The 20,120-nt window shown below is 38.7% G+C and overlaps 1 protein-coding gene across 2 annotated transcripts in view; it reads left to right on the top strand.

Moving 5' to 3' along the window:
* The window catches only part of LIN7A (lin-7 homolog A, crumbs cell polarity complex component), a 116,991-nt gene that overhangs the window by 32,340 nt on the left and 64,531 nt on the right, over positions 1–20,120 (top strand). The window contains exon 2 of one of the 2 annotated variants that reach the window (XM_040637297.1): positions 9,659–9,751. In XM_040637297.1, the coding sequence (XP_040493231.1) occupies positions 9,659–9,751 (93 nt within the window). Of the gene's footprint in view, positions 1–9,658; positions 9,778–20,120 lie in introns of both variants that reach the window. The other variant, XM_040637296.1, reaches the window with a different exon arrangement.

The raw sequence follows: 20,120 nt of genomic DNA, 5'->3' as shown, positions 1-20,120 counted from the left end.
GGCGCAAAGACCAAATTGCTGAAGGCATATGTTAGCAGTTTGTCCATTTAAAAAGCCTTCTGGGACACAAACTGAGGGTTTGGGGGGAGCGGCTAGCCCGGTGATGCCTATTGAGATGGGCACGTATTGCATGGTGTTATGCGCAAACAGTGAATCATGGAACACTACATCAAAGACTAATGATGTACTGTATGGTGACTAACATAACATAAATAATAATAATAATAAATAAAATTTAAAAAATTAGGGGCGCCTGGGTGGCACAGTGGTTAAGCGTCTGCCTTCGGCTCAGGGCGTGATCCCGGCGTCATGGGATCGAGCCCCACATCAGGCTCCTCCGCTATGAGCCTGCTTCTTCCTCTCCCACTCCCCCTGCTTGTGTTCCCTCTCTCACTGGCTGTCTCTGTCTCTGTCGAATAAATAAATAAAATCTTTTAAAAAAAAAAATTTAAAAAATTAAAAACCTTCCTAGAAGCCATACCCAATGACTTTACAATTAGAACAATTGCCCAAATGACAGGAGTCTGGAAAGAGAAGTATGTTTGCTTTCCAGCTTTTGTAGTAGAAGGAAAGGGACATGAGGGTTTTAGATGGCTTTCGAGTAGATAATTCATATTGTTTGCCACGGTACCCAATAAATGTTTATGGAATTAGTGAACAATATGCTTTAAATGACCCAGCTCCATCTTCATCCAAGTTCCAGATGGAGATGAGTCATAGGTCAGATTCTGCAGTCTAAATGTCAGTCAAGTTAATAAAAATTCATCATTAAGGAAAAAGAAAACAATAATTGGGTTATTCCAGATCACTGGAAGTTCATGCCACTTAAGTTTCAGTATTTTCTTGTTTTGGGTTGTAATGTCCAACCTACCTTATAGGAAATCTTTCCAAAATAGGTTATCTTACTATCAACAGATAGTTGATGATTTGATCATTTTTCAATAATCAAAATATGTTATCAGGGGCACTTGGGTCGTTCAGTTGGTTAAGCGCTCAACTTTTGGTTTTGGCTCAGGTCATGCTCTTGGATTTGTGGGATTGAGCCCTGTGTCGGGCTCTATGCTTAGTGTGGAGTCTGCTTCAGATTCTCTCTCCCTCTGCCTCACTCTCTCTCTCTCTCTCAAATAAATAAATAAATAAATAAAATCTTTAAAAAATATATTATCAATATAAACACATTGATTATACCATAGTGTTATCACTGTTTGCCCTAGCTTACAATGGTCCATGATGCTATATTAAAAATTTTTTTGCCATACCTTTATTGTTTTATTTGTAATCCCTTTTCTGTGGCAGGATAGAGCAAATAAATAAGAGCATGGGCACTGGAGTCAAACACATATGGTTTTGGATCCTGGCCATATCATTTACTAGTTGTAGATAATTCATCTTTCTGAGACTTAGTTATTTGTTATTTTTCTTTAACTACACAGTGGAAACAATAGTAATTCTTTTATATATTGGTGAGGATTTTGCAAAATGATATAAACAGGGTAAATAAGCACTGAACAGATGATGACCTCACCTTGTTATGGATCACATATTAAACTATTAATAGTAACCTAAAGAGTCTATCTGTGATCTGCTTCCTGCATCAGCCCCGTCTGAGAGGACTACTAAAAGAGCAGATTTCAAGGTTTAACCCTCAACATCTTTTTTTAAATCTCAATTTTTAATAATAAATAGTCCAGACTTAAATTTTTATGTTGACTAAAATTTGAGAACCACTGCTTTCAGCCCTCAAGCAAGGATTTGTTGATCAGATTAGTTTAATCTCTGTTAACGATCTTGGAGAAGTGCTGGGAATGATTTTAAGAATATGGATTCCTGAATGACATCTCAATGTAGCCCAGATTCTCCATTACTGAGATTCAAGTCTTAACTTTACAACTTACTGTTTCCCTGGGGAAGTCATTCCAACTCTATTGGTCACAGTTTCCTTTTCTGTAAAATGGGGATAATAATAGTACCTACCTCATAGTGCTGTGAAGAGGAGTAAAATGTTTAAATCAGTGCCATACTAAATACTGGGTATAACAGCTATTACTATTATAAGTAGCATTGATATTAAGATCCCTGGGGTGTATGTTGAGATTCCATATCAGTGTTTCTCAATATGGCCACACATTATAATCACTGAGGAGCTCTGAAGATCCTGATGTCAAGGCTATACCCTGGAACAATGAAATAAAAAATATATGTAGGTAGGATCTAGGTATGTGGTTTTATTTTTTTCCAGTGTTCCCCGGTGACGACAGTGGGTAGCCAAGACTGAAAACCACTCCTCCCTGCCATTTAAAAGCTCTCCAGGTGATTCTGGTGATCAGACAATACTACCTGAGAGGTATACTGGCAAATGGAATAGGGGTTAATCTTTATTGAGGCAGGAAAGATTAAGAGCTCAGCGTCCGACCAGGAAAGCCTGCAGAGCATAGCGCTATTATAAAAGTACTGAATGCTGAAGGCAAAAGCTGCTAAAAGAAAAGCTGTGAATGGAATAAAAATAAAAGGCACAGGGTTTAGAATCACTCAGATCTGGACTCCAGGCTCAGATCTCCTGTTTGTTAATGAGGTACTTAAAACTCTGTAGAAGCCTCAATTTTCTCATTGCGAAATGTAAATATTTACTACCACATAAAGGTTGTTGTAAGGATAAAACGGGTTAAAGATGCATACAATGCCCTCTACTTCATAGACATTAAATGTTTATTGTTATTGTTGCTTTTAGAAGTGAGGATTAATGAAGGGCTAAAATTAACAACACAGGAAACAACAGATGTTGGTGAGGATGTGGAGAACAGGAACCCTCTTACACGGTTGGTGGGAATGCAAACTGGTGCAGCCGCTCTGGAAAAGAGTATGGAGGTTCCTCAGAAAGTTAAAAATGGAACTACCCTACAATTCAGGAATTGCACTACTAGGTATTTACCCAAGAATACAAAAATACGAATTCAAAGGGATCCATGCCCCCTGACGTTTACAGCGGCAGCATCTGCAGTAGCCACATCAAGGAGAGAGCCTAAATGTCCATCCACTGATGAACGGATAAAGAAGATGTGGTGTACATATGTACACACACTCACACTCACACACACACGCGAATATTACTCAGCCGTAAAAAGGAATGAAATCTTGCCATTTGCAACAACGTGGATGGAACTCAAGAGTGTTATGCTAAGCGAAATAAGTCAGAGAAAGAGAAATACCATATAATTTCACTCATACGTGGAATTTAAGAAACAAAACAAATGAGCATGGGGGGAAAAGGAGAGGCAAACCAAGAAACAGACCCTTAACTATAGAGAACAAACGTGGTTACAGGAGGGGAAGTGGAGGGGGGAGTGGGGGAAGTGCATTAAATAGGTGATGGACATTAAGGAGGGCACTTGTGTTGAGCATGGATGTTGTATGTAAGGGATAAGTCACTAAATTCTGTACCTGGAAGACTGTAGTAACATTATTTGGTGACATGTTAACTACACTTACTGCATGAGCACTGAGTAGTGTATAGCATTCTTGAATCAGGCTGCTGTATGCCTGAAACCAACACCACACTGTATGTTAATATTTCAGTATTAATATATCAATATTAATTGATTAATATTAATACATTAATTGAGTAATATTAATACATTAATATTGATTAATATTAAAATATTAATATGTTATATTTCAACATAAATTATATTAGTAATATATATTAAAATAAAGAAGTTAGGATGAATGAAATCCAGGATATGAGAAAGAGTGAGGGGGCAAGGGTAATATGCCCGCATTTGCTTAGATAATGGGATAAATGGTAGAGGGATGAACCTGAGAGTTGGCAGGCCAGAGGAGGGGTTGGTTTCAGGAAAATATTCTGAGATCTTCTTGTTTTCATTGTTTGTCTGGCAGCCTTCCTAGTCCTTATCTAATAATATACCTCCTAGGCTGAGCTAAACTAGTAAGCCCAAACTTCTATATTAGTAACCTGATTTGGGAGAATAGTTTCATGAAATAAATGCAAGAGATTCTGAATAAGAACCTTGAGGGGGACTCATAGATAAAGTACGCACACTATTGCATTGGTTTTAAGAACAAGTATTTTGCTGGCTCTGAGGCTTCTTTTGCTCCCTTCCAGATGCTGGCCTTGCAGGTTTCAGGTACTCTTATGGAGCTAAAGGGAATCAGAATTCCATTGAAAACTCCAGTCTCATCCAGTTTATTACTCACCAGCCCTGCAGCACCAGCCAGGTCTGGGGTGGCGGCACATGATTTCTCCCACTTTTGGTCCTTAGATTTCTTTTGGCTTTTACCAACTGCTGTATACCCCATGACCTCATCCTGCTCGATTCTCTTGGGTGGGTTCCAGCAAGATGGTTCAGTCTCCAGTGGGCTCTGCTTTCCAATTCTCTCCCTCTGATCAGATAGGCATAGAGGGCAAGCAGGCCACCAAGTCCATTGCTTGTGCAACCAGGAAAGATTCTAGTCTCCCTTCTTGCAGTCACCTCCAGTAGCTACCACTGGTTCTATTGGGGACACTCCTCGGTGGATAGAAGAGAAGCAAAGACTTAGCATTTTGACCCAACTTAATGACAAAACACTTCTCCATGAGTTTTCTTTCCTCTCACAATTACCTCTTAATAAGGACTGGAAGAGGCCTATAGTGTAATGTAATAGGGCTGGCCCAGCTTTTAATAGGATGTGCCTGGTTTCTTGATGGCTTTTTTTGGAATAATATTTCTTAGCCTTGGATGGTCATAGGAATCATCTGAAAGCTTAAACAAACAAACAAACAAGCATACAAACAAAAATCCTGATGACTGGATCCCAGTCTTAGAGATTTTGACTTAATTACTCTGGGGTAGCAGGCTGGTTTAAAAACTCTGCAGGTGAGGGGCGCCTGGGTGGCACAGCAGTTAAGCATCTGCCTTCGGCTCAGGGCATGATCCCGGCGTTCTGGGATCGAGCCCCACATCAGGCTCCTCCGCTATGAGCCTGCTTCTTCCTCTCCCACTCCCCCTGCTTGTGTTCCCTCTCTCGCTGGCTGTCTCTATCTCTGTCAAATAAATAAATAAAATTAAAAAAAAAAAACTCTGCAGGTGATTCTGACGACAACCTTTCTAAGGAGCACTGTTTTAGAATGGGCTAGTACTTTACACCAATTACTTTCATCCATTGCCTTTTACCGGTCATTCTGAGACTGCTGGAAAAACCCCATGCAATGTTACACAGGGTATTAAAGAATAATGGAAATGCAAGGATTCCTGGAATGCTGGGACCCATAGGAACCTGAAAGATCATTTTATTTACTTTCTCAACAAATGGGGTCTGTGAACCAACAACTTCGGAATCACTTGAAGTGTTTGTTTAAAAGGACAGTTCCTAGGGGCGCCTGGGTGGTTCTGTCAGTTAAGCCTTTGCCTCCAGCTCAGGTCATGATCTCAGGGTCCTGGGATCAAGCCCCAAGTGGGGTCCCTGCTTAGCGGGGAGTCTGCTTCTCCCTCTGCCCCTCCCCCTGCTTATGCTCGCTCTCTCTGTGTCAAATAAACACATAAAATCTTTAAAAAAAATAAATCAGAAGCCAATTGCTGGGCCTTATTTTCACACTTTCTGAATTAACTTCTCCAAAGTGGGGGTGGAGGGTCAAGAACATATGTTTTAATAACCTCCCCCACGTGATCGTTAGGCACATTCATGGTTTAGAGCCATTAATCTGTATCAGAGCTTTTCAACCGTGGCTGCACATTAGAATCACACAGAGGCTATGAAAATACCCGTGCCAAGTAGACCAGTGGTTCAACCCTGGCTGCACATTAGAATCACATAGGGGCTATGAAAATACCCATGCCAAGTAGACCAGTGGTTCAACCCTGGCTGCACATTAGAATCACATAGAGGCTATGAAATACCCGTGCCAAGTAGACCAGTGGTTCAACCTTGGCTGTACTTTAGCATCACCTGGAGGGTTTTTGAAAGCCCCATGCCCAGGCCCTGCACTGTGCCAATCACATCAGAATCTCTGGGGTGGGACCCAAGCATCTATGGTTTTTACAACTCCCTGGGCGATATTAATCTACAGTGAAGGTTGAGAACCAGTGTTCTGAATATTCTGGTTTAATTTGGGGGACGGGTGGGAGGGGGAAGGGAGTCTCAGGCATTAATAATTTTTCAATGTGTCCCAGATAATTGTAATGTGCAGCCAAGTGTGAGAATTCCTGAGTATTCAGGTTGGAGTCATTTTCCACTTTTCTGAACTTCCCTCAGTGTGGTTTCTCAGTGGCCTTTAGCCTACAGATGTAGTCTTGCCTCCTCCCCCACACTGCCAGTCTTGACCAAGGAGGTCTAGTGTCATGAGAAGTTATGTGTCCTTCTAGACACAAACCTCTAACCCCTGTTTTTCTGAGTTAGTTTCATTAATTAATCCATTACTCATTCAGTAAGTCTGTATTAAACTTCTCATATTTGTCAAGTACTCTGCATTGAAGCATGGATACAATGGCAAATAAGATATCACTCCTGACACCTCAAGAAGCTTATAGATTTGCAAGGGTAAAGGATATACATGCAAACAGAGGCATAGCAGAAAGTAGTAATTATTACAGTGAATGAGTGAAAAGAGAACTGTGGGAAAACACAGGAGAGCAACTTAATCTGCCTTGGAGAATCAGGAAAGACATGTCTAAGGAGATGCTATTTAAGCCGTCTTCCCATGTGATTTAAAACACCTTCCATGGGGGCGCCTGGGTGGCACAGCGGTTAAGCGTCTGCCTTCAGTTCAGGGCGTGATCCCGGCGTTATGGGATCGAGCCCCACATCAGGCTCCTCTGCTATGAGCCTGCTTCTTCCTCTCCCACTCCCCCTGCTTGTGTTCCCTCTCTCGCTGGCTGTCTCTATCTCTGTTGAATAAATAAAATCTTTAAAAAAAATAAAAATAAAAAATAAAAAATAAAACACCTTCCATGATGTGATTTCTCTCTACTTCATTTCTTGCTACTCTTGCCTTGGTTTCAACTTGAGCCATACCAAACTCCTTTCAGGTCTCTGAATGCCCCACACTCTCCTGACAAGACTTAAATCTGCACTGATTTGCCTGGAACGTTCTTCCCCTTTTTCTCTACCTACATCTCCTATGTAAGACTCTGTTTAGCTATTAATTCCATGAAGAGGCCTTTCCTGGGCTCCCAAATGGTGATAAATGCCTTTGTTATACAGCCATGCGCTAACCTGTAGTGATTCTTTTAAGGACATGCCCACTTTACTGCGTGTCTGTGACCCCTCGAACCTATAAATGTCATGAAAATGACAACAAGCCTCGGTGTCCTTTACCACTGTGTCCTGTGCATAGCACAGTGCCTGGCATTACTGGATGAATTACTTAATTGTGTTCCAGGAACAGGGGATGATGTGTGCAAAGCCCTACAGGTTGGAATTCTGTGCCACATCCTAGAATAGCAAAAGTTTTGGATGTCCAAAGTAAGAATGGGCAGGGAAGAGTTTTTAGAGATGAGTCAGAAGAGGTTGGTTGTTAAGGGACTTGAATGTAACCCTACATGGTCTGAATTTCACCTTGTAGGCAGTGGGAAGCCAGAGAAGGTGTTTTGTGGGGGAGGATAATAATGAGGTTTGTCATTCAGGATAGTCACTCTGGAAGCAAAGTGGAGGATGGAATGAGCAAGAAAATGCTAATTTAAAGAACAGTTGGGAAATGTTCCAGTACTATGAGTGAAAAATAATAAAGGCTTTTCTGAAGTAATCAAACAAAAGGGCTCCATTCAAAAGGCATATTTGAGATGGCATCTTCAGCCATCACTGACTAACTGCATGTGGGGGTGAATGTGAAAGATGATGCCATTGTCTAGCTTGGAGGGCAGGCTGGATGGGGGTGCTATTCATGGAATTATGGAATATGGAAAGAGAATAGCTAGCTTCAGGAAAAAAAATAATGAGCTCAATTTTTTAACATGTGGAGAGTTCCACATACCTGTGGGCATCTAGTTATGCAACTTCTGTGCAGTTAGAAATGCATAAAATTCTCAGGTTGGTAACTTACTGATTGTGGATACCGCTGGTATTGTCCAATTGACTTCCAGTTTATGTACTAAAAGACAAACTTTTCAAACTGGCAGTGTTGTGTTGATTTCATGATTTTTTCTTCACTGGCCCACAGTTGGCAATCAGTTGGCAAGGAAGAGTCTCTGTTAAAGTCACTTACTGGTTATTTTCTTTGATTAGATACGTACATGTATGCCAAACCCACCTAAATTCTGAGGAGGTAATGGTTTTATTATAGGTAGCAATGCTGTTATAGTCTTCTCATTTGATTGTGAGTTCAGAAAGGAAGTGTGTCTTATTCTTTTTGTTACATTTAGTGCCTGGTCTAATAGGAACACAAATTAGTGGATGGATGGATGGATGGATGGATGGATGAATTTATAATCTGATGGCAGGGTATGGGATGCTTTCTGGAGCTAAACATTTAGGAGCTGAAAACCTTCTATCTTATACATAAATACCTAAGTGACTCTTCACTGAGCCATTGACTACAACAACAGGTAGAAGAGATCACCATAAGTATTTTTAAAATGGCCTTTCATCATATCATTTTTTCTTGGCAGTACAAAACCACCCTGGGAATTTTAAAGCTGTGAGTATAAAAGACAATGTTTTTTGGTACATTAACCTTTGATAATGTCAAGTAAAGGAGGAACATTTAACTTAATTGTTACAGAAAATTCTTTTGCTTGGTACTGTCCTAGAAGCTCGTAGGTGGGTACACCATCAGATTCTTTAGAAAGATAACCTTATGGACCATAGGAAGAGGCTGGAGGAGAAGAAAGATCTCTTTGAACGGACGAGAGATGATGATGAGGGCTTAGAATAATAGAATAGCAGTTAAATGGATAGAGCCCATTAGTTAATTAATTAATTCATCAAATATTTATTCACTGTGGTTTTTTTTTTAAAGATTTTATTTATTTATTTGACAGAGAGAGACAGCTAGCGAGAGAGGAAACACAAGCTGGGGGAGTGGGAGAGGAAGAAGCAGGCTCCCAGTGGAGGAGCTTGACGTGGGGCTCGATCCCAGAACGCTGGGATCACGCCCTGAGCCGAAGGCAGACGCTTAACGACTGTGCCACCCAGGCGCCCCTAGGGATTCACTGTGTTATACCAGACTTTGGGATGCAAAGATGACCAAACTTAGATAAGTTCCTACCCTGTAAGAGTTTATCAGTAAGTAGAAGAAATGTACATTGATCAAATCATGACATTAATAAATGTAAAATTGCAGATGTAATAAATGTAGTATGGGAAAGGAAAAGTCAGACTGCAGACAGCATCTTGGAGGTAAAATTGACAGGACTTATTTGGTTATTAGGGTATCAATAAAAGACATGTTTCCTACTCTTCTTTCCTGAAAGAATATTCAAACTGATTTGCGTGACAGAAATAACATACGTGAAATGCCACCAAAGAAGACATATTCAGTGATGAATTGTGTAGAACAAATTAAAATGACTTTTTACCAAAAGATTAGATCAATAAGCTATGAATTTTAAGTTGCGATTTTGCAATTCATTCCACTTATTTTTCATTGCACCACTCAACCGGAATGATAGTACTTTGCTGATGAGATGCGGTTGACTCTAGATCTCTCTATTTTGATTTTTTTTTTCAGATGTTGCCAGAGCAATTGAATTACTGGAAAAACTACAGGAATCTGGAGAAGTACCAGTGCACAAGCTGCAATCCCTCAAAAAAGTGCTTCAGAGTGAGTTTTGTACTGCTATTCGAGAGGTATGACACTAAAATTTTAATCACTTAGATTTAGGCATATGTCTTCTGAAGAGAAAACATGTCTTTTCCACACAAACAGTTAAATAGTTAAGACTGGAGCTACATCTAAGCTTTCTGTTTTTAGATCCTTGGACAGATGATAAAATACGATTTAGTCTGCTAAATTCTTAAATTAGATCCAGTCAGGATTTATACATTCGTATAAAACCAAATGTTAACCTTATGATACCAATGAGGTCACTGCCTTAGCAGGTAACTATCACTTACTTGTAGTCTAAGTTATTTAGTGGCCACATGAAGTCATACGGAAATTCAATTTAAAATAGTCATAATTCGTGAGGGTTGAGCTTTTCTTAAAAGAACGCTCAACTGAATCTTAGATAAATCTGGAAGAGTAACCTCCTACAGACTAGTGTTATAGTTATCCAAACATTGCTGTCTAGTGCAGTAATGGAAAATCTCTGAACAGACTGATATGCTCTTCTAACAAATCTTTGTAATGTTTTCCTTGCTAGTGGTTGCAAGAAGCCTAACGTAAAACAAGTGTGTAGAAATGACTGAATTTTGTATTGACTTGTGGTGGACTTGACTAGTCCACTAATGAATTTAACTGGTTACAATAGAGGTCATTTGGGATGTATACCCCATATTCTTTTTTGAATAAAATAATATTAAGTAAGCCCATCATTTCCTCCCCATCAGGTACTAAGTAATAATTCATTACTTAGAACCTAAAGTCCATAAATCCAGCATATCTGCTTTGCTAGAAATCCCCAATAATAAATTATCTATAGTCATCCTCTCTAAAGCCAGTTGAACCCAGTGACTACCTGGAGAGTTGGTTCTAATGGAGGACATACACCTGACAAGGAATACTTGTTATCAACTTCCCTTCCTCCTTGCAATTCCACCTGTAGCTAAGGCACTTATTTTTACCTCAATAATGCTAATATATGAGTAGTCACTGCGTGGGAAAGACCTAGGTGACTAAGATGGAGACGTACAAAACCTCTTTCACTACAAATTCAAACCTAGCCAGTGTGGTTACAATTTGGATTTTGCTGAGATTTGACTTGGACTGTGCTTGTGCTAAATCTTTATCAGGTGAAGTTGTTTGCTATTTAATTTTTGTTTAACCATATTGTGTCTCCAAGTTCAAAACTATGAATTTAACCAAAGGCTGAAAGGAAATTTCTCCAAGTGTATGAGTTCTCGGCCACCGGCTGCTCAGTGGGAAAGGTATAGATATGTGGAAACCCTGTGGGCCGCTCTCAGTTAAATTCCTGTAGTCACTCTGTAGATCAAGGTTAGATCCCCCCACACTCTTTTCTTCCTTCACAGAGCGCTACTCCTCTGAGATTTGATGGCCGATTTTTCATTTTTAGATATTCTATCATCTCTTTTACTTTCCACAGAACTAACTGAAGGATAGGACACATCAAATGTATAACTGCTTCCTGGGAATTTGGCATATGATCAATGCAAAATCTCCACCTTTATGGAATTTACTTTCCAGTGAGAATATGATGAAATAAACATGCAATACAATGTCAGAGGGTGACAAAACTATGGAAATAAATAAAACAGGATGAGGGGAAGTAGGAGTAAAGCTCTATTAAGCTGGGGTCGTAAGAAAATAACTTAATTGAAGTAATTGAACATGACACAAATATAAGTGGGGTATAGTTTTCCAGGCAGGAGAAACCACAAGTGCAAAAACCAAGAATGATCTTAGTCCATGGAAGAAATATCCCCAAAGCCAAACTTCTGCAGTCAAATAAGCAAGGTAGACTTTCCAGAGACAGTCAGAGAGCAGATCACGTAAGGCTTCACATGCCGTGGTTGGGACAGCGGATTTCATTCTAAGCATGGGAGAAAGCCCTTGGAGAGTTTTGCCCTGACCTGAATAGATTTTTAAAAGGTCCTTCTGACTGCTGTGGGAGAATACAGTGTGTGGGCAAGAGAAGAAACAAGAGAGTCCAGTAACAGTAATGAGCAGATCAAGTGAGAGACTAGATGATGGCAACTTGCATGGTGAACAGTGTAAGTTGTGTGAAGCTGTCAGGTTCTGTGTGTACTTTTTGAGAGTAAAGTCAACAGGAATTGTTCACGCATTGGATACACGGATGAGAGAGACAAGTCTCAATTGCCTTTTAGGTTTCGGCTTGAACAATTGGATGAATGCTTACGTAATGAGATAGGAATCTTTGTAGTTGGCCAAATTTGGGCTGTCCAGGAGCTCTGCTGTAGACAAGAGTAAGTTGATGAAGCTTTTCAGATATTCAAGTAGAGAGTCTAGCAGGCAACTGAGTGGAGCTTGGGGGAGAAGTTGGGTCTGGAGATGTAGATGTGGTATGGATATCTGTTCAAATAAGTGCACAGGCCTTTTTCTTTAAAGAGTTTGCTAAGGAAAAAGAATAAAAGTTAAAAAAGAAAATAAATTTGAAGACATTGTGTTGGCATTATCAATATACCTTCCAAACCCTGTCTGTGGTATAGTGTGCTGTGTGTGTCATTAGTGATCCATGAAATTTATAACTTAACTATGGGCAGGCCAACAATTTCAGAGGGAAACAGAGGATATAATTTATCTGCCTTAGATTTTATAAATTTGGACTAATAAGATTAATTTTAGGTCCAAAGTAATGTCCTTATAATAACTCTGTCCTTAAGCGCAATGCATGTTATACAGAAATTGTTTTCATCACTTCATCTTGACTCACATTCCACACTAGTTTTATGATATTGTTCATATTTAAGTTTGGAATGTTCCTCGTTATTCTCATTATGTCACTGTACATTAACTGAGAAGTAATGGTAAAAAGAGCAATATGTATTCAACAATTCTGGATCATAGAGTAGTATTGTATCTCCACCTAGTAAAAAGTCCTTCAATAAAAATGTAAAATATGAATCCACGAGGCAGGAAAGAAAAGGGCAGCTAGAAAGGATGACGAGGTACAACAACCAATACCTGAGAATTGAGGTTTTTTGAGTCCAGGATCCCTTCCCTCCTGGTCTCTTGGGTACTGATTGTTGTGCTGACATGAAACCTTCGAAGTTATGGTTTCTCATTCAAATTATGCTCAGAATCTCTGTGGTTAAATTACTTGATTTTTCAGGAATATTTGCTAGTAAATACTTTCCAGGGTGAAAGTTATGAATTGGTCATGACAGGTAGAGAAAAGACAAAGAACTCCAGGGGCATCATCCTTAGTTGTGCTTAACAGAGCAAAAACAGGTACAGGTCATTGTCAACAAGACTGTAAAACCAAAATTATGTTCAAAAAAAAATAAAAAGGCAGGAAAATCAATTGTCAATTTTTTAAATTGCCTTCTACACGTGTAACAGTAGTTACTGTTGCAGTCCCATGTTTGGCTTTACATTCGGATGCAGCCCCTATGGGCAGCACATATGGGAAGAATGGTTTCATGACATTTTATTTTGTTTTTTACTGAAAATGAATGATTAAAAGAGATTCCAGGGGGCGCCTGGGTAGCGCAGTCGTTGGGCGTCTGCCTTCGGCTCAGGGCGTGATCCCGGCATTCCGGGTTCGAGTCCCACATCGGGCTCCTTGGCTGGGAGCCTGCTTCTTCCTCTCCCTCTCCCCTGCTGTGTTCCCTCTCTCGCTGTCTGTCTGTCTGTCACATAAATAAATAAATAAAATCTTTTTAAAAAAAATAAAATAAAATAAAAGAGATTCGATGTTTTCGGTTCTTAACTATTCTTCTGTAATCTCTAATAAGGATGGACAAAATCATGTTGAGCTCAGGACTGAAGCAAGACCATTTATGTATATAACTAAAAAAGGCATTGATCTATTAATGAATGAGTCTCACTTGAATGCCAGTCCACACACAGCTTTAGCCACAGAATACAGATAGTAGTTGGCAATATTTACCTTGATACTGTGTTTTCTTGCTAAAGAAGCCCTGATTAATAATTAAATTGCACCTAGTCTGTGTAAGTAATTTCGAAGTACATGGCAGATAAATGGACTGACGACACATGCTGCTCTCCCATAGTGAGAGGTACCAGTTGACAAGAGAAAGTTCACAGAACTTTTTGAATGCGAGATGAAATTTAAAAATTTTATGGTTTTGGGGCACCTGGGTGGCTCAGTCGTTAAGCGTCTGCCTTTGGCTCAGGGCGTGGTCCCGGGGTCCTGGGATCGAGCCCCGCATCAGGCTCCTCCAGTGGGAGCCTACTTCTTCCTCTCCCATTCCCCCTGCTTGTGTCCCCTCTCTCGCTGGCTGTCTCTCTCTCTGTCAGATAAATAAATAAAATCTTTAAAAAAATTTTTATGGTTTTGTGGTACTGATATTCCTAGTGAGGACCATTTCTGGGATTTTAAGTGGCTTCTTCAAGTTTTGGTTCCTCACTCTATTATTTAGGTTGAATGACCTAAGTTTGTCAATTGAAATATAAGGAAATATATGGGTTGAAATATAGGGATTATAAAACATTGACTCTGGAGAAGAGAATCTCCCATGAGAATTGAAGGGTGAACTTGAATTCAGATAGCTCTATTGCCAAGAGATGAACTTTTTTCCGACACTTCATATTCTTTGTGCCTCAGAGAGAGAAATCAATAGTATATGAGTGGTCGTATTTTAAGAGGACATCCAATTTCTGCAAGAAAATTCAAAGAAATTCTTTCTGAAACTAAAATAATAAAAAACAGAATGAATTTATTTACCATCATCATCTTCCAAGTTTTACAACGTTCAGGCTTCCTGCTTTCCAGGCTGATGTGCTCATTGATCTGGTGTTTGATGTGCTGCTGAGAGCGGTCTGTGGTGAGGACTTGCTCCCACATTTATGACTATCATATGCATGCGTGAACCAAAAATGCAGAACCGAATGACATAGTCACCGAAAACTGCCTTCCTTGGCCAATCACCAGGTGCTGTGTGTTAGTATGCTCTAATGTAGTAGAACTGTAGGTTAAGAAAATAATCCAGCTCCATATGGAATCACTCTGTGGCAGTCAGTAGGACTGTTGGAAAACATTCCAGTTCTCCTCTCCTTCTTAGCACATGTTACAGTTGGATTTCCCCAAACTCCCTAAAGCAGGATGTGGTTATGACAACTGCTCTGGCAAAGAAAATGTGAGTGGAAGTGATGTGTGCCACTGCCTTGGTGAAGCCTTTGAGCCAGTGCGTGATATGTTGTGTTCCTTCCCCTTTGCCGTGTGACTAGTGGTGTTTCACCTAATAAATGATCAATCAGCCTGGGTTGCAGAGGAAGAAATGAGAAATACAGGCTTTAGCCGAGCTTTTACCAACATGCAGCCTGAGCAAGAAATACACCTTTGTGACTCTACGCCTCCAGGATATTGGGGTTATAGTACCACAACATAATTCAAGCCATCCTGACTGATAATACGCAACCAGCAAGCCAAATTTAGCTTGGATATAGGTTATAGGCAGTAGCAAGCAACCCTTTAACTGCCATAAAACAAAATTAATTTTTAAAGTCTATGTTGTTATTTTCAGTAAGCTGGGGTAAATATTTTTAAAACTATATGAAATTGATAACCAGTATAAGTACCCATGCCCGTTGCATGGGTCATAAATTTTAAAAATTGAGATACTTGAGTCACAGATTTTGCTTCTAGATTATTTTCCATTTGCTCCTATTCTAATTTTTTTTCCTCCCTGAGGATGGAGCTCATTAACCCTCCAGCACGACTTCCCACCGCATCTAAGTCTTGCATTGTTGCTTTATAAAGGGATTTCTTTGTTTTACATACTTAAATTTATAAGCCACTTAGAAGAAATATTTAGAATGTATCAGTCGGCTATTCAATGGCTCAAAGTCTCCATTAAAATTCTTCCCCCTGGAGGGATCTATAGATTAGGAATTATCATCACAATGCCTCCACCACTAATGTGTTAAATGTCACTGTGAGGCATTCTGTCAGATCAGGGGTAACCTCAACATCATTAGAGCGGTGTTGTAGTCAAGTCGACCGATGTTTAAATCCCAACTTGGCTGCTTACTTCAGTCCTCTCTAATATTTTATTTGTCAGTTTTCAATAATGGAATGATACCATCAGTCTTGAAGTGATTCTGATAATTAGAGATCCTGTATGTAAAGTCACATAGAGTCTGACATCCAATAATTACATAATCAATGGCTGCTATTGTAATTGAAGAGTAGACTCCCAAATTATCACTAGGTAGAGTGTTTTGGTAAGTCGGGAAATGGAAAACAGGTGGGAAGAGAAGTGTTAGTTTCTATAGGCTAGATCTAAGAAAACCCGTAAGACTAATAGACATTCATTGCCCCAGTGTTAGTCATGAAAACAAAATAAATTGAGCCATTGTGCCCTAATGCCACAACCATATGGGACATACCATTATGACACACATGTTTGTTTTGGGTGCTGTTCTGTACATCTTAATCTACTGTGTGGATGAAAATGTGGACAGCAAGTGTAATCAGCTGTATGAGAAAACTAATGTGGGCTGTATGATAGAATACAGATTTATAATTAGCTTAAGAAAACATAGACATGGATCAATACTGACAAGATGAGATTAAGTAAGGATACATAGGAGAAAAGAGAGTGGGAGGAAGGGAGAGTGGAAGGGAAGGAAGATAGGAAGGGGAGAGGTAGAGGGAAGGAAGCAAAGACAGAGACAGGAAGGAAGGCATGAAGGGCAGCAGGCTGATGTGGAGTCATGGCTCAGCGTTGTGTGTGGGAAAAATGGCAAGAACGTGGAGTCATAAAGACCACTGACAATGAATTCTGACGACCTGGACTCAAATCCTTGCTTAGCCATTTAATTATATGATCTTGTGCTCATTACTTAACTTCTATGCTCTTGTTTTGTGTATCCTTTTTTTTTAAAACATAAAATAAGACAATAATAACTTTATGGGGCTGTTGGGAAAGTTAAATCGAATGAGATTAAAAAGGATAAAATACCTTGACTAACACAGTGCCTAGCTAAAAGAGAAAGTAGTTAAGAAATGGTAGCTTCTCTGGTGAAAAATTCAGTGGTTTTAGTGACAATACAATAAAATTTTATTGTGTTCTAATAGAAATATTAGTTATAAACACAGAGAATAATGGTTCTGTAGTTGTCAATCATCCAAACAAATGAAGAATTTTCTTCTCAATAGGAGGCTCACATTTTAAGAAAGATGTTGACAATCTGGAGTGGTTTTAGAATAAACCAGTTTAGTAAGGAATCTGGAAACCTTGGCATTCTACAAGAAGTTAAGGACTTGGTGATAGTTAACCACAAAAGAAAAAAAAATAGCGGATAATATATTTGTCATTTATTATTTGGTAAGATAAAGTGAAAGGGAGGTAACCAATGTGGACCACTGGGTGAAAAGTGGATGATTACAGATAACTAACAATAACCAGCAAGGAGCTCACTTATAATGTAAGAAGCTTCCTATAACAATAACAGAGGTTAGATGGTCATATTTCAGATCATTTTTGCACAAGAGTTTTTAACTTAATGTCACATATAAACTTCATCTTGTAGGTAAAGTAAAAGCAAATCTATTTATATGCTTTAATAATGTATATTTATACATTTACATAGAAATATATTAAATTATAGACTATATATTACATGCCTTATTTTTGTTCCCTTCCATTTATGTGCAGAAGTCTTGTGGCAAAATATGTTTTTAATGTTTTACTTTAAACATGGATAGAATGGCATGGATTCATTATGTAAAATTATCAATCTGTTATATAATATGCATCTAGAATAGTATTACATTCATGGGAATTAACAAAAATGTGTCTGACATATGTTTACACGTATCTCTTTCTGTTCATATTGAATTTAGCTTAAGTTGGCAGATGACAAAAGAAAGAAAGCTTGATGGCTCTTACATTTCCCTTGATTTTATTTGCACTGCCGAATGTGATAGGACACAAAAGCTAGATTGTTTCTTGTGTGATAAGTTTCCTGCCAAGAAGAGCATGAAGTCAATAAAGCTTATTTCTGAGCATCCTGAAAATACATCACACGATAGAGAATTTTTATTTTCTTGACCAAAACTTGTATTTGTCCCAGCGTGTCTTGACATGTCTCCAAGCAAAAGGAACCATAGATAATTATGGAAAGCTCAATCAAATCAGGTACTCTAGAAATGTTTGAACTGGTGGGTTGCTCAGAACTGTAGGAACAACGAATATCTAGAAGAGTGTCTCTGTTCACTTGATATAACCTACTTCTGAACTCTGACATTTTGCTAATATTTTGAAGCCAGTTATGGTGAAAATAGCAGCTGTGCCATTGAAAGCTATGATTGTTTCAGTAAAGCTCTGATTGTTATCTATCATGTGAGTGCTGGTAGGCCTATTGAAGTCTCTGTGTGTGTGTGTGTGTGTGTGTGTGTGTGTGTGTGTGTGTGTTACCCCATAGATTCTTTAAAGACCAAGTTGTTTCAGCGGTAAGAAGTTTTTTTGTTCTGCAAAACTCCTAATGGAAGAACACTCTTCATACTCAGTGTACATGGGGGATACATATGGAGTTTCTGGGTGCAACATCCAGCTTGATTACTCTGGTGAGGAAGACAGACCTTTTACTTTTTATGAAGATTTATTACTTTTCAGCATCAGCATGCATTAGTGTCAAAGACTCTGACAATTATCCTGAAAGATGCCTTGCCTGCTCTGTGAAAAGTGGCCCAATAATTTCAAAGCTGTAGCCTAGAACCTATATTTTTTAAGGTTTTATTTAGAAATGGAGGAAACTGTGTTGTTTTTACTGTCAGAAGTTTTTTTTGGTTTTCCAGAGGATAAGTGTTAATGTATTTGGTTGAACTTGGGTCAGAAATTTCACTTTATTTATTCATTTTTTAAGCGTCTGATTTGTTTTTCGTTGTATCTTAGAACAGTTTGACAAGAGAGGTTCATTTGTGGCTAGACTTTCTTGTAGTAAAATCTAAAATGGCTGTAAGAAGGAGGCTAGTCATCAGACTCCAGATTCACTGTTTGATTGCTGCTAGAAATGTCTGCCATTTTGGAAGGAGAAATTTGAGGTGAAAACTTGTAACCTTTCCAGAGCTGAAGGAAGGATATCTGTGAGGGGAAAAGGAGTTGAAAATGAGAGAGCCTTGTCAGTTTAACCATGGGAAAGAACTATAGCAACTGGAAAGCCGGCAAAACTCTTTTAAAAGTTACTTCTCCTTAGATGATTTAAATTGAAAAAAGATTTCAAACGTCTTTCTTTGCTGACAGAGGCTGCATTGTTGATGCCAACCTTTCCAAAAATAACTTTATTTGCCTTAAGGACATGGGATTTGGTAGGACCTAAATTCAACTTGAAGTGTCTTGAAGAAAGCTCAGGTGTCTTGACACAAGTCTATTCTGCCGTAAGAGAGTTTAATTCTCTTTGCTTTTGAAAGTGATATGGGTTGCAACTTTGAGCCCTTGCTGGTATTAAAACAGAGTCAAAATTGCTTGAATACTAAAAATGACATAAATATTTCCATGTAAAAGATCACTCCAACTTTGACTTCTTCCAAATCAAACAGGCTTCTCATTGAAATATATTTTAAGCAGACACAGAATTTTCTTCTTTTTATATGATTTAGTTAATTTGGAATTATTCTTTTCCAGGAGCAGCCATTATTTTTTACAAAAAAGGAGTCACATAATCTTAATAAGATAACTCATTGTCAAAAGCAAAAAAAATGGCATGAATACTTACACACATGGCCATATTTTTCTTGGGACAACACTGTTAACATTTATCGGATTCTCAAAAGGGCCCATGATATATCCTCCCACTCCACCTCCCAGAAAATGAAGACTACTCCCTAATAAAGGATTCTGGTATCAGTTGAGATATACTACTTGACTAGTTGGTCTCCATCTTTAAGATCCTTCCAATTCTATGAATCTGTAGTTACATAGCAAGTAACCTATGTTTTTCTTCACATAAATGACATGGAATTATATACGGCTGAGCATGTATGGATGGTGGGAATATGTGGCTATGTGAGACTGTATTATTGGGGTAGAGAAGACAGATACTATAAAGATTTTTAAACTGATAAAAATAATGAGAAAAATAAATGTATTCATTTTATTGAGTTTTTTGAAGAGTATAATTATAATTTTATCACAGGAAATTGCAAAAACAGAATGACTAACTCACGGGAAACAGAATTTTTTAAACAAAGATATATTTCTGCAGCTTTCTCAGGAAAGACACATTTGTAACAATATGAGGGGTGTTTATAACATCAACATGTCACTTTCTGGTAGCAAGAATGGAGTCTGTGTGGCAGGAACCATCTTAGACTATAATTGCCCTAATGGGTCATTGATCTTAAAGATATCTAAACAGACCCTCA

Source organism: Ursus maritimus, unplaced genomic scaffold (genome assembly GCF_017311325.1).
Source record: "Ursus maritimus isolate PB19 unplaced genomic scaffold, ASM1731132v1 scaffold_21, whole genome shotgun sequence".
Lineage (NCBI taxonomy): Eukaryota > Metazoa > Chordata > Mammalia > Carnivora > Ursidae > Ursus > Ursus maritimus.
The sequence above is the reverse complement of the archived record's forward strand: the minus strand, read 5'-3'. Positions and strand labels throughout refer to the sequence as shown.